This window comes from Schistocerca americana, chromosome 8, assembly GCF_021461395.2.
Source record: "Schistocerca americana isolate TAMUIC-IGC-003095 chromosome 8, iqSchAmer2.1, whole genome shotgun sequence".
In the NCBI taxonomy this organism is placed as follows: Eukaryota; Metazoa; Arthropoda; class Insecta; order Orthoptera; family Acrididae; genus Schistocerca; species Schistocerca americana.
Genome location: NC_060126.1, coordinates 332,666,529 through 332,682,521, shown reverse-complemented (window position 1 = coordinate 332,682,521; position 15,993 = coordinate 332,666,529). Strand labels below are relative to the sequence as shown.

Below are 15,993 nucleotides of genomic sequence, written 5' to 3'. Positions count from 1 at the left end.
GGGTGTTTTATCTACACACCCTATTCCTCCATCCAGTTCTGCGGCCTCTCTCTAGCGCGAAACAATGGCGTGTATGCCCATCTTGTATACACTTTTGAATATCCAAGAACGCGGACAATTGCATCCACACTTCCTTTGCTGATTGACAGTTGCAGCCCCAACTTCCGAGGTCTAGTGCCTCTTTCCTCGCGAATGACATCATCTCGCTGCAACATGTCAGGTGTAACAGTCGTAAATGGTCTCCTCGACTGTTGCGAATCGTGGAGCTCCGCCGGAACGCTTTCTGATGACCTCACCCTTCGTGCCCGTCAACTAAGTGCACTTCTGTCGACAGCAGATGCTCCATGAATTTTGCACAAGCGTTTGTTATTATTCCCCACAGTTTCTTTCTCTGCAGTAAGAAATACAATGACGGAACGTTGCTTGTAACGTACGTATTCTACAGACGTCATTTTGAAACTTTTCTGCAGTTACGCTATCTGTAGGCGTGCTCACTCAGGAGACTTCAAATAATACAAACGTAACGTTTCGCCTTCGTAGCATTGTTTTCGGCTGAGAACAAAAGGCGATGCATTACTTTCTGGGCAACCGTCGTGGACCGAGCCGCTGCTTCAATTTTGAACAAACTTAATTAGCCAGAGCGGCCGGAAACTTCCGGCATAAGAAGTCACCCTCGTTCTCCCAACGCCCTTAACAATGAGGGCCGAAGGACACAGAGAGTTTCTGTGTAACCTTTTGCCTTTGGGGTGAGAAGCTTCCCCTCAAAGACGGAAGAATCAAGGATAAGGAGGCAGGTGCAACGGAAACCACTGTACTACATGACTATGTGTATATATAAGATATGTGGATTGTAATTGAAAAAGTGTTACGAACTCACCATTTGAAAAAGGTTCCGAATTAGTCCCCCATTCGTATCCTCGGGAGAGGACTGTCACGGGAGGAGGGGATAATGAGAAAAGATGAAATAAATACCCAAAGGGTAACATTCTAAGAGTCGGAATGAGAAATATCACGAGCTTGAACGTAGTAAGGAAACTAGCATATCTAAAAAGCGAGATGCGTAGGCTCGATCTAGGTATAGTGGGCTTCAGTGAAGTGAAATGGAAACAAAAGAACGATATTGGTTGGATGAATAAAGGGAATGTTTCCAGCCGCAGAAAATAGTAGGCCGCTAGTAGAATTCGTTGTGAATAGGAAGGTAGGGTGGAGAGTCACATAATACGAATAGTTCAGTGATACGGTTGATCTCTAAAGTTTCCTTTTTCCTTTATTGGATTGCAATTCTCACTGAAGGAGGCGGGCTGGCAGCACCTTTGTATGCCGCTCTTCAGCCTACAGAATTTTTCAAACATAAGAAGATAAGAAACAATAAAAACAGGCGATCAAACGGTGACGTAAAATGTAGAACGGCGGAAAATTGTGGAAAGTTAAAACATAAAACTAATGGTGGGAGATGCTAATAAAATACACAGGAAGCACACAGGGAAAAGGTAGACAGACAATTAAAAAACACGGCGACGGTCTGGATTCTGTTCGCAAGAGATATAAAAAAAAAAAAGGTCACACCCTGCGACAGCATGATGTCCGTTTGCAACACTTCGGAAAAGATGCAAAACACTTACGATCACTAGAAAGACTGCACTAAAATGTCAGCACAAAGATGACGCTCCACAGGCAAAGACAGATGGGAGGTGGGACCTGGACAGAGGAGGGTGGAGGAAAAGGGGGGAGGAGAGGAAAAAACGAAAGGTGGGGGAGGACGATGTGAGAGGATTCAGAAGGGGGGTGCAGGGTAGACGAGAAAGGCAGAGGAAGGAAAACGCAAAAGGACTCGGGGGAGAGAAGGGAGGCAGAGAGAGGGTAGGTGGGGAAAAAACAGGATGGAGGGGGGATGAGGGAGGCGAAGAGGAAGCCTGGGAAATGGACAAAGGAAAGGAGGGAGGATGAGGATCAGAGTTGATAGGGGTGTTAAATGGAGGGAGAGAGGGCATCATCCAGGAGGGGGTCAATGGAAAGGAGATGAAGAGTGTAGAGATTAGGAGAGGAGAAACCAAGGGTGAGGGGTATCAAAGTGGTGGGAGGTGTAGAGTATGTGGATATGTTCAAGGAATAGGAGCCAATGGGGAAAGGAATGAGGTCGTAGAGGATCCGCATGGGGGATGGGAGGCATATATGGAAGGCAAGGCGGAGTGCATGGTGCTCAAGAATCTGGAGGGACTTATAGAATTTGGCGGGGGGGGGGGGGGGGAGGGCGGATATCCAGACTGGGATGGATTAAGGATTTGTAGTTGTGGAGGATGGTAGAGGAGGGGTGCAGCCCCCATGTCCAGCCAGAGAGGAGTTTGAGGATTCGGAGGCAGTTGTGGGCTTTGGATTGGATGGAGCAGGGATGAGGGATCCAGGTGAAGTGACAGTCAATGGTGAGTCCAAGGTAGGTGATGGTGGGGGACAGGATGGGCGCAGATGATAAGGAAGAAATCCAGGAGCCAGACGGAGCGAGTGGTACGACCTACGATGGTTGCCTGGGTCTTGGAAGGATAGATTTTCAGGAGCCTCTGGTTACACCAGGCAGCAAAAAGTTGAAGGTGATTCTGGAGAGGGCATTGAGACCATTGGAGGATAGCAACGAGGGCAAGGAATGTGGTGTCATTGGAGTTCTGCAGGAGGTGTACTGAAGGGGTGAGGGGGTTGGGGCATATCTGCAATGTACAGGAGGTAGAGGAGAGAGGAGAGGACAGAGACCTGGGGCACACCTGCAGAGGGGTAGAAGGTGTGGGAATTAGCATTACGGATGGTAATGTAGGAGGGGTGGCGGGAGATGAAGGAGGCCATAAGACGGATGTAGTTGACAGGAAGGGCGTAGGATTGGAGTTTGAACAGGAGACCCTGATGCCAGACACGGTCGTAGGCCGTTTCGAGGGTGATGGAGACAAAAATGGTGGAGCAACAGGAGTTAAGCTGGAGGGAGAGGAGATGAGTGAGGCATAGGAGTTGGTCATTGGCAGAGAAGGAAGGCCGAAAGCCACACTGGGTGTCGGGGAGGAGGTGGTTTCAGTGGAGGTGGTGATGGTTGCGCCGGGTAATGATGGATTCCAAGAGCTTGCTGAACACCGAGGTGAGTCATATAGGATGATAGGAAGAGGCCTCAGATGGAGGCTTGTTGGGTTTGGATAACATCAGGATATGGGAGGTTTTCAACATGTCAGGGTAGAAGCCATTGGCAAGGAAGGAGGCAGGACAGTGTTTGAGGTGGCAGTAGGTAACACAGTTGTGGCCAAGAGCAATGTTGCGTTTAGTGCAGAGTGTGAGGCTGATGTCCTGTGTAGTGATGGGAGTGTTAAGTTCAGATGCTGCTGTGTGGCCCAAGTACTGGAAGCTAGGGGCAAGCGCAGCGGAACAGAGGTATTTGTACCATCGATGACATTAGGGAAAAGGGAATAATCAAACTGGGGATCGTATGGGATGGAAAAAACATCGGATAGGTGAGAGTCAAAGTATTTGGCCTTACTGGGGTTGTCAGGAAAAGGATGGTCGTTAAGGAGGAGAGCCTACTGGGGGGGGGGGGGGGGGGGGGACGGATCCCAGTAAGGCGGTAGAAAGCAGACCAGTACTTGGGAGAGTTTATTGGGAGCATGGTGTTGAATTGTATACATGTCTCGCACCATGTGCGGCGTTTCTTCACAGTAAGCAGGTTGCTGATGTGTAGTTGTAATTGCCAGTGGTGGGTAAGTGTGTCCCAGTCACGAATGCAGAGAAAAGTGTGGTAGGGGTGGAGGGATTCTCGAAGGAGAAGGACGGCTTGTGGGGGTAGGGATGGACAGTGAGGGTGGATGGCTTTGGTGGGGATATGGCTGGCGATGGCGATGGTGACGGCGTCAGACAAGTTCTGGTGCAGGAAGTCAGCAGTGCGGGAGATGTCACCAGGAGATTGGAGGGTAAGATCCTGGCCTTCAACCTGGGTGTGAATGGAGTCCCTGTAGGCATTCCAGTTGGCATGGGAGTGGTCATGGACAAGTTTAGGAGGGTTGCGGGTGAGGATTGGGGAGGGGATGGTGGCCATTAGAGATAGGAGGAGCATGATCATTGTCAATGAGGTCATAAACATCTGCAGTGATGCGCCCAAGGAGGTTGGGAGAGGCAAGAATCACGTCGGGAGTGGTGTTGGATTCATGTCGGGTGTGTTGGGGGAGTGGAACCAGGCCCCCCTGAAGGGTCGGTGATAAACCAATGCCTCCACTGGAGGTCGACAGGAGCGCGGCTGTGGATATTGAGGTCAGTGGCAATCACGTAGGTGAAAAAGGTGTGGTCAATGTGGGCCAGCAAATCGTATGGGATGGGGGTGCGAGGGCAGACATCAAATGGTGGCACAGGTGATGGTAAGGGTGGGGAAGAAGAGGCTGAGGGTGAGATGCTCAGCAGCCGGCCGGAGTGGCCGAGCGGTTCTAGGCGCTACAGTCTGGAACCGTGCGACTGCTACGGTCGCAGGTTCTAAGGGGACTGATGACCTTAGCAGTTAAGTCCCATAGTGCTCAGAGCCATTCAAACCATTTTTTGAGATGCTGAGCAGGATTGTTAAGGAGAGGTTGGGGCCGAACAGGGAGGTGCTTGAGGTAGCTTATAGCAACTCTGCCACACGCTAGAGGGTACAGGCTATCGGTGCAGTGAAGGGTGTAAGGAGCTGTGGAGATGGAGATACGGGGTTGAAGGAAGGTTTCATTTAGGATGAAGGCATCCATGTGGTGCTGATGGAGGGTGTGGAGGAAGAGGCGTTTGTGGGTGGGCAGGGAGCGAATACTGTGGTACAGGATACTGTAGTGTTGTACCATGAGAGGGGAGAGTTAGACAAGGGTGGTGAGGGAGATGAAGGTGAAGTGGGCCTGGTTGTGGGAGTAGGTGGTATATGTGGTAAGATGGAAGATTGAACGGCCAGCGAGGACGATTTGGGAAAGGGTATGGGAGCACTGAAAGGGGTGGATATTTTGGAGCACAATGGTGATGAAACGAATGATGTCCTCTGCAGTAGGGGGAGGGCAGAGTGAGTTGTTGGGGTGGATGGGGTCATCAAGAGGACGGACAGCGATGGTGAGCTCAGGGGTGACTGGAGGAGGTTTCGCTTTACACTTCGAGGAGTACGTGGGATGGGGTTCACTACAGGTGTTGCAGGAGGGGGGCTCAAAAGATTCGACAGCAAACCAATGTCAACATCAGTAGTTCAGGATTACATGCCGATGTCGCAAGCAGAAGATGAAGGAAGAGAACCAAGTGTTTGAGATGTGGTGCTGCCGAAGAGTGATGAAACTTAGGAGGACTAGTGAGGTAACTAATGGCAAGCTTCTCTCGCACACTCGGCGAAGAAAGAATGATTTGGTAAACTATGAAAAGAAGAGGAAGCAGGATTAGAAGACATATATTAAGGCGTCAGTGAATAACTTCCATGGCACAAGAGGGAATTGTAGTAGATAGAAAATTTAGGGGAGGACAGAGAACGCAATACTCCTAACAAATAATTGCGGCGTACGCTGGGTAAAAATGCTACTCAGATAAACATGTTGGTAGAGGAGAGGAATTCGTGGCGGTCTTCATCCAATCGTCCACGAGTAACACAAAATAAAATAAAATAAAAAATAGAAATTGGCCAGTTGCTAGTAGCTCTCGCTCTCTGAAGTTTCGGTACGAACTTATTTATGTATACAAACAGTTCATCCAGCCCCGGAATCATGAATGTCGACGAATTTTGCTTCATATCGACACTGATACTGGCAAGATATCGGTTAATGAAATTCCGAGGCTTTCGAGGACTCGGATAACAAATGACAAATGAAATACTTTTCTGTCTGATATACTTACAAATAAATCGATTTTTTTTTCCTTGACTTGGTCTATGAAACTTTGCTTCTTGGTAAATTTCAATATTCCAGGAGAACGGAAACTATCCTTCAGATTCTAATAAGTGAGTTTGCGAGTATCAAAATATGCGACATAAATGGCCGTACCTTCAGACTGCATTCATTTAGACGCTTAAGTTCCTTACACCTCCAGAGGCCCGTGGATGTGGCTTTGTTACTAAGTTTCAACTTGATACGTTTACAAGCTCCTGAGAAGAATGGTTTCCAACAGTCGGGCAGATACACAGACCCACAAACAGATGGACGACAAAGTGATTTTATCAGCGTAGCATTTTCAGCGATTAAAGTACGGAACCGTAAAAACAGACGTAAAATTCTAAAACTAAAATGAAAGGGGCCCTCATTCATTGATGCTATGGTCCCCACGCGGCTTTAAACCGGCAACGGTGTACGTGCGTGACTGTCAATAGTATATAACAGTATCATGATGACATAACAATCTTTATAATGTTAGATACCTAGGCGTATGCTGCCTCGAACAGTAATCAAAGCTTTCCCTGTTATTTTATTTAGTATGATCTGATCACACAGCCAACAGAACTTCACAGGTCTAAAGTGTACTACTAATCTGACTGCCTGGACGTGTAAGAAACTGGTTCACGCCGTGTGTTGCAGCCTCGGGTTCGACCTGACGGCCCGCCACAGCTGGTTCGGCTTCCTCGTGGGCGGCTTCTTCGGCTGGCTGCCACTCGGCGTCTCCCAGATGGCGCTGCAGAGGTTCGCCTCCATCGAGAGCCTGCCCAAGGCGCGCCTGTGAGTACAAGCTCCAGGCACACCAACCTCAGGATGTCAAACTGAAATACTACGGACGGTTTGCAACACTTCTTGACAGAGCGTCTGTGTTCTGACAGACTGGCAGCGGAATTCTGTAGATTAATTTTATTCTGAACTGGCTGTACTCGGCCAATCTTTGCTGTTAATCAGTCTGCTTAAAGGGAAAAGGAATAGAAGAGAAAGCACACGTCTGTAATAGGTGTGAGACTTGGATGTACCTATTTAGCTTCTCTCTCCCACCGGGCGCTGTAAACAAGTGGTTCTAGGCGCTTCAGTCCGGAACTGGGCTGCTGCTACGGTCGCAGGTTCAAATCCAACCTCGGGCACGGATGTGTGTGATATCCTTAGATTAGTTAGGTTTAAGTAGTTCTAAGTCTAGGGGACTGATGACCTCAGATATTAAGTCCCATAGTGCTTAGAGGCCTTTTTTTCCTGTCTCCCCCTCTTATTTTCGATTTTCTCCTCCTACTTCCTCTCTCTCCCCACCATCTCCTATTCCTCTCTTTATCCCCCACACTACCATCTCTCTCTCTCTCTCTATCTCTCTCTCTTCCTTTCTCTCTCTCACTCTCATCTCCTGCCCCATCCCTCTCCCCTTCTATCAGTCCGTCACTTCCTCCATCCTCTTTCCTTTCTCCTCCAACCCCCGTCCCTCTATCCATCTCCTATTTCGCCTCTTCTATGTCCATTTCCTCCCACGCCTCTGTCCATCTCCTCTCACCCCCGCCCCTCCGTCTCTGACCATGAGCCTTGTTTATTGTCACTGCAAATTCAGATTCCGTAGTAGTATTCTAAATATAAACCAGTAACCCATAAATACAGCTTCCCTGTTTGCTAACATTGTTCCACTACTGGAAATTGACGGTCAAGTACTTTCGGAGATTAACGATTTTGAACAAATTTACATTTTATAACGTTTCACTCTCTGTTACATACGCATCACGCATGTCGTTCCAGTATGAGTATTTGAATGCAACGTTGCGTAAAAATTTCTAAGCAATCCGTGAAGAATTTCCGCAGCTATGATATTTTGGAGGAACGAACCTCTACGCTTGCACTTATATGGAAACAGACTGGAGACTAGGAATCTATTCTGTAGGAGTCAGCATGGGTTTCGAAAAAGACGATGGTGTGAAACCCAGCTCGCGCTGTTCGAGACTCAGACGGCCATAGACACGGGTTCACTGGTAGATGCCGTGTTTCTTGAATTCCACAAGGCGTTTGATCAGTTCCCCACAGTCGTTTAATGAACAAAGTAAGAGCTTATGGACTATCAGACCAATTGTGTGATTGGATTGAAGAGTTCCTAGACAACAGAACGCAGCATGTCATGAAGAGAAGTCTCCCGAAGTAAGAGCGATTTCAGATGTGCCGCAGGGGAGTGTCGTAGGACCGTTGCTATTCACAATATACATAAATGGCCTTGTGGATAACATCGGAAGTTCACTGAGGCTTTTTGCGGATGATGCTGTAGTATATCGAGAGGTTGTAACGATGGAAAATTGTACTGAAATGCAGGAGGATCTGCTACGAATTGACGCATGGTGCAGGGAACGGCAATTGAATCTCAATGTAGACAAGTGTAATGTGCTGCGAATACAAAGAAAGAAAGATCCTTTATCATTTAGCTACAATGTAACAGGTCAGCAACTGGAAGCAGTTAATTCCATAAATTATCTGGGAGTAGGCATTAGGAGTGATTTAAAATTGAATGATCATATAAAGTTGATCTTCGGTAAAGCAGATGCCAGACTGAGATTCATTGGAAGAATCCTAAGGAAATGCAATCCGAAAACAAAGGAGGTAGGTTACAGTACACTTGTAAGCCCACTGCTTGAATATTCCTCACCAGTGTGGGTTCCGTGCCAGATAGGGTTGATAGAAGAGATAGAGAAGATCCAGCGGAGAACAGCGCGCTTCGTTACAGGATCATTTAGTAATCGCGAAAGCGTTACGGAGATGATAGATAAACTCCTGTGCAAAACTCTGCAGGAGAGACGCTCAGTAGCTCGATACGGGCATTGAAGTTTCGAGAACATACCTTCACCGAGGAGTCAAGCAATATATTGCTCCCTCCTACGTATATCTCGTGAAGAGACTATGAGGATAAAATCAGAGAGATTACAGCCGACAATCTTTCTTTCCACGAACAATACGAGACTGGAACAGAGGGGAGAATCGATAGAGGCACTCAAAGTACCCTCCACCACATACCGTCAAGTGGCTTGCGGAGTATGGATGTAGATGTAGAGGTAGAAACAGTAAATGTTCCTCATCTCAGATCTCCGAAATTTTTTTCCGAATTCTTTGACATTTAAACAGAACTTTGCTTTGGGATTAGCGTGTGTTATTTACATACCTACTTTTTAAATACATGTAATATATATATTTTTTTAAATTAATAATAGGGTAACGTTGTCAAAAAAAAAAAAAACCTCATATCTCAGAGTAACAGCAGACACACCATTCTGAACAAACGAAAATTTACATTTTTATTTATGTGAATAGATGCTTCTGAACTCGTGGATTGTTGTTTCCATAGGAACGTTGCAGGACGTCGGCTACCATTCACCTTCGAAGGCGGTTTCAGTATTATTCCGAACGTCAGTCGATTAAGTACAGCTTCAGCTTCACACATTCGATGTTGGGGTTCAGTTTCAAGGTTGTAGTTGCATATATGAACGCAAAGCAGTCATTCTGCGATACTGCATTTATTTTCTTAGACCGTTAATCTACAAGCGAGAAAGCTCTACCTTCAGATCTTCTGTGTGTCCTCGAGACGAGAGTGATTCCTAAAAATTATTTTGTTTGTTCTGGGTTGTTGAGCCTGGTTCACTTTAAGCCAACACCTTTGAAACTGTTACAGTGATCACCAAGGTGGGCCACGTAATGGCATCCTAACAGGCCTAATGAGTTTCCTTCGAACTCGCTGGTTAGACGGACAAATTCGCAACTGCATATACATTTAATGCATTACATAATGGTCGTAACTGCCGCAGTGCCTGTTCATTTGGACATGCATGTATGTCTGAAGCAAAAATCCGATGAATCTTTCCACAGGTGTCAGGTAGTTTCTCTAGTACACCCGTCGACCACGTCACGTCGCTCTGCTGTGTTCTGAGCGCACCGTGAGCATGAAAAGATGAACAGAAAATAGTGTCTCCCGAAAAGTATGAGGGCCTGGTGAGAGATTCCGCTTGATGTCTTGCAGCCCACATAACATAACAGTCATACGTTTCCTTCTTCATGACAATTCTCGGCCGTACTCTGCATGGACAACGAAGATGTTCTTTCAGCGTTTTTGATCGGAAGTGTTTGATAATCCACAATACAGCCCATAACTGTCTCCTAATGAGCATCATCCCCGCTCACATGAAGAGCTGGCTCTGAAAATAACATAGTGGCATAGACAACGAACTGTAGACCAGCACAGAGATGTCGTGAAACTACAGGCGGCTGTCTTCTATGAGGAGCGTATTGGAAAGTTCGAACAACACTGCGACAGATGTCTAAGATGGAGTGGCGACAGAGGTGACCGAGACGCGTAACCAACGGCACCCCATACCATCATGCTGAGTGATACGCCAGTATGGCGATGACGAATACACGCTTCCAATGTGCGGTCACCGCGATGTCGACAAACATGGATGCGACCATGATGATGCTGTAAACAGAACGTGGATTCATCTGAAAAAATGACGTTTTGCCATTCGTGCTTCCAGGTTCGTCCATGAGTACACCATCGCAGGCGCTCCTGTCTGTGATGCAGCGTCCAGTGTAACCGCAGCCATGGTCTCCGAGCTGATAGTCCATGCTGCTGCAAACGTCGTCGAACTGTTCGTGCAGATAGTTGTTCTCTTGCAACGTCCCCATCTGTTGACTCAGGGATAGAGACGTGGCTGCACGATCCGTTACAGCAATGCCGATAAGATGCCTGTCATCTCGACTGCTAGTGAAACGAGGCCGTTGAGATCCAGCACGGCGTTCCATTTTACCCTCCTGAACCCACCGATTCCATATTCTGCTAACAGTCATTGGATCTTGACCAACCCGAGCAGCATTGTCGCGATACGATAAACCGCAATGGGGATAGGCTACAATCCGACCTTTATCAAAGTCGAAAACGTGATGGTACGCATTTGTCCTCCTTACACGAGGCATCACAACAACGTTTCGCCAGGCAACGCTGGTCAACTACTGTTTGTGTATGAGAAATCGGTTAGAAACTTTCCTCATGTCAGCACGTTGTAGGTGTCGCCACCGGCGCCAACGTTGTGTGAATGCTCTGGAAAGCTAATCATTAGCATATCGCAACATCTTCTCCCTGTCGGTTAAATTTAGCGTCTTTAGCACGTCATCTTCGTGGTGTAGCAATTTTAATGTCCAGTAGTGTACATAATCGACTTACGACAGCAGGTAGTCGACACGTGGTTGACAATATATGGAATCTTCCGTGTGATCGTCAGCCGGTCTCGAATAACCAAATGGTATCCGGCACGGTAGCTCAACCTTTTCGGACAGAGAGCCGGCTGGTCTTTGTAATAAGAAAACTGAGTGAAGGGGTCAACGGCGAATTTCAACGGATGGCATGTGACGTCCGCTACGAGCAAATACAACGGCAAAAAAAAAGATTAAAAAAAAAGAAAACGTAAGGCGGCCGTTTGCGATACCCGGAGAATTCACGTTCGTGTTCCGTCCCGGCAAATATTTTCATTATCGTCTTTCCATTATGTAGCTCATGGTTGTCAATATTCCCAACGGGGAACACATTTCATGTGTTTCATAACAGCTGTAACTGCCTCATTTTCTGTTTCTCCGGACATGGATATATGCCCGACGGAACTTTGCGTAGTACTTCTGAACAAGACAGACATTGCATATCGTGGACATCCTCACCATTCTCGATGTCCTAGGCACTGAACACTTTCATTCCTGTCCATTACAGCGGACGTTTTAGACAACTTGCACTTGCCATCGTTACAACACCGCCAAATGCTACGACCTAAACGATAGGTAACTCTCCCAGCAAGTTGAACTGTTGCTTTTCATTACTAGCGTCTCTCACTGTTTCGTCTAAAACGTATAGGACCATCACAGATTTCATTTGTGTAACTTTTACTTTAATTTATGTTTATAACATGTGAACTTGATATTAAGCACTAGTGCATTCTTTTCTCGCAATTTCAGTGCTTAATATTCTTTTCCTGATGTTCTGTAAACGTAGAATGCAGAATAAATAACAATTAAGGAGTCGAATTTAGGGTCTTCCAGTTATAATGATATGTTACTGCCCTCTCTGTTCATTTACATCCCCACGATTAGCTTCGATTTATTAGTGTTCAGAGTGACTGCTTGATTTACATCTGTAGGTAGGATCTAAACAAATGTCTCCGAGACCAGACTCCATTCCATCACCTTAAAATACGGTACGAACTTCATTGTGTTCGATTTGTTATAAGAAGTGGTGGGCAATTGAAGTGTAACACCGCAACTCTATGTTCTACATTCGTTTCTATATTCGCTCACTAATTCCACTTAAAATGTTATAAACTGTGGACGGAACATGTACTCACCGTATCCAACGTGTTTGCAATTGAATGTGTTGGATACTGCGGCTGTTCGGGAATTTGAACCTCCATCTTCCTAAATGGAAATCCAGTTTTTACAACGGTATGCCTCATCGCTCGTCGGAAGAAAAAGGACAAAAATAAGATGGAAAACTAACGACAGAGAGAAAATTTGTACTATTTCAGAATTAACTGAACTATCTGAATGGTTCAAAACATGAAACAGAACTGTTAATAACAAGTAATGTAATTCTGGAAGTAATGGCAGGTAATGTACGTAATGTTATTCTAGGTATGAAGAAGGGGATGATGTCGAAATATAACTGATTTAAACAGCAGGAAAACGAAGCTAGTAAACTTTTTACAGAATGAATAAATTTTTCTCGGCCTTCCAGTCAGGACAGTAGTCACAAAGCCACCGGTACTCTTTGACCATTGTTAAGTGGCAAAGAATTGGCGCCTGATAACTCCCAATCTTCGTTAAAGAACCGTAGTTCTGGATGTGGTGTCACTGATTCTTGGTCCATCGCCATATAAGGCAACGTTTCTGTTCACAGTCTCCTGCGCCCCTATTTAACTTTGCGATGCTCCGGCCACACGCCGTGCTCAACTGTGAAGCACCATCTTTGTTGAAGATGTTAAGCGATATTTTTATCTATATACCTCCTTTAATTATGTTAGCACTGAAACCGGAAGCATTCCTTACGATAAAGGTGCCGTTTAATGCGATGGTATGTCTGTTTTCCAATTCATTTTTAGCTACTACACTATTCTCTGGATAGCGTAGTAATAGACAACTCTCATGTTCAATATGGTGTTGTGTTGCCGCGCATAAAGTCTGCGCGACGTTACGATGTCAGCACTCCTATGGTATTTCGCAAATGCTGAGAGGTCTGAGGTTTATATAGGGTGTTACAAAAAGGTACGGCCAAACTTTCAGGAAACATTCATCACACACAAATATAGAAAAGATGTTATGTGGACATGTGTCCGGAAACGCTTAATTTCCATGTTAGAGCTCATTTTAGTTTCGTCAGTATGTACTGTACTTCCTCGATTCACCGCCAGTTGGCACAATTGGAGGAAGGTAATGTTGACTTCGGTGCTTGTGTTGACATGTGACTCGTTGCTCTACAGTACTAGCGTCAAGCACATCAGTACCTAGCATCAACAGGTTAATGTTCACCACGAACGTGGTTCGGCAGTCAGTGCAGGCAATAGCCGTGGCGCGGTACGTTTGTATCGAGACAGATTTCCAGAACGAAGGTGTCGTGACAGGAAAACGTTCGAAGCAATTGATCGGCGTCTTAGGGAGCACAGAGCATTCCAGCTTATGACTCGCGACTGGGCAATACCTAGAACGACGAGGACACCTGCAATGGACGAGGCAATTCTTCGTGCAGTTGACGATAACCCTATCGTCAGCACCAGAGAAGTTGCTGCTGTACAAGGTAACGTTGACCACGTCACTGTATGGAGAGTGCTACAGGAGAACCAGTTGTTTCCGTCCCATGTACAGCGTGTGCAGGCACTATCAGCAGCTGATTGGCCTTCACGGGTACACTTCTGCGAATGGTTCATCCAACAATGTGTCAATCCTCATTTCAGTGCAAATGTTCTCTTTACGGATGTGGCTTCATTCCAATGTGATCAAATTGTAAATTTTCACAATCAACATGTGTGGGCTGACGAGAATCCGCACGCAATTGTGCAATCACGTCATCAACACATATTTTCTGTGAACGTTTGGGCAGGCATTGTTGGTGATGTCGTGATTGGGCCCCATGTTCTTCGACCAACGCTCAGTGGAGCACGTTATCATGATTGCATACGGGATACTCTACCTGTGCTGCTAGAACATGTGCCTTTACAAGTACGACACTACATGTGGTTCATGCACGATGGTGCTCCTGCATACTTCAGTCGAAGTGTTCGTACGCTTCTCAACAACATTTTCGGTGACCGCTGGATTGGTAGAGGCGGATCAATCCCATGGCCTCCACGCCCTCCTGACCTCAACCCTCTTGACTTTCATTTATGGGGGCATTTGAAAGCTCTTGTCTACGCAAATCCGGTACCAAATGTAGAGACTCTTCGTGCTCGTATTGTGGACGGCTGTGATACAATACGCCATTCTCCAGGGCTGCATCAGCGCATCAGGGATTCCATGCGACGGAGGGTGGATGCATGTATCCTCGCTAACGGAGGACATTTTGAACATTTCCTGTAACAAAGTGTTTGAAGTCACTCTGGTACGTTCTGTTGCTGTGTGTTTCCATTCCATGATTAATGTGATGAAGAGAAGTAATAAAATGAGCTCTAACATGGAAAGTAAGCGTTTCCGGACACATGTCCACATAACATATTTTCTTTCTTTGTGTGTGAGGAATGTTTCCTGAAAGTTTGGCCGTACCTTTTTGTAACACCGTGTATAACATTTTACAAGCTTCACCAGTCGTCGTATCAGCTGTAATCATGAAGACTGATTTGACGTCGTCTGTCTTCGGGAAACTGTTTATCTTTCGTGTCTTTGAATGGCAGTATGGGCACCATTACAACATTATTTCTGCTAGTACGTATGTAACATATCTGCAGCTTAACGTAATTCCCAAAGTTGTATTTGTATGTGAAAGACAAGGGCCATGATCTAATTCCAACAAAGTAAACATTTGTAGGTTTTCGAGAAGATTCAGCTTTGTGTTTCGTCTCCAATGAAAAACTGTTGTAATAACACCTACCTTGACCTAAAAAGTGAGCCTATTGTCGTCATGTAATCTTTGTTTATTTTCAGGACAATGTGGATGTTCCTGGCTGGTGCGTTGTGTCTCACTTTGATGAGCTGCTATACTGGTTTGCTCACTTATGCAGTGTACCATGACTGTGATCCTCTCACTACCAAGGTAAAACACAGCGTTAGTGTATTCCTGCTCAGCGATGACTGATGTTGTGGCCACAAAAGAATTCTAATATCAACCTGAAGTGACAGACAATGATTTATGATATTTCGTTTTATTCATTCAAATCTAGTAACTATCTGTATGAGGGATTTTAAGGTTGTAGGCATTCTTGTGAATGTATGGTACAATTTTTCTTGGTGATTGCCAATAAATTCATTGAGGGCAGTGGAGACCAAAGCCAGAGTGATTATTATCCGCGTCTGTCTGTGTGTGGTCACAAAAAACTGCATAATTTCATACCCTTCCAATAACCGTCCACGTCACCAGCTACCTCGAGATCACAGCAGTGGTTCAACCTTAAAAAACGTCTATCGCTCTCCTACCCCATGTACAGACAAATGGCCCGGAATACAAATTGAATGGATAATCGTTCCATCTCTAAATCATGACTCGGAGATCTCTTGACCACGAAAAGAGCGCCGTTTTGGTCGAATAAAAATCGTTTTTCTGCAGTTGTTATCCTGTACTGTAACTATTACTTCTTTGTGCTGTCATTATCATTGTCATGAAATAAATTCAAACCTGGTTTCCAAAGGTTTTTAATTTTATTACTATGTATCATGTTAAATTTACTATCAACTGCCACTGCAAGTATGAGATGAAAAGTATCGTTGGTGTAACCCTTGTCTGATGCAGAAATGGACCTGCAGGCCCTAAATTGTTTGCGTTGTATAAATTAGTAAATAAAATACAGAGCAGAGAGATGATATTGTTAACTCTCGATCGTACTGTTGGTCTGTCGCTGCTACTACAAAAGTGGGTGATTTTTTCACCAGAAGCGTCTCGCTT

The 15,993-nt window shown here is 45.7% G+C and overlaps 1 protein-coding gene across 1 annotated transcript in view; it reads left to right on the top strand.

Moving 5' to 3' along the window:
- Window positions 1-15,993, top strand: part of LOC124545199 (sodium-coupled monocarboxylate transporter 1-like) — a 172,770-nt gene that overhangs the window by 87,972 nt on the left and 68,805 nt on the right. Inside the window, exons 8-9 of the mRNA XM_047124063.1 lie at window positions 6,522-6,659; window positions 15,039-15,147. Coding sequence (XP_046980019.1) covers window positions 6,522-6,659; window positions 15,039-15,147 — 247 coding nt within the window. The remainder of the gene's footprint in view (window positions 1-6,521; window positions 6,660-15,038; window positions 15,148-15,993) is intronic.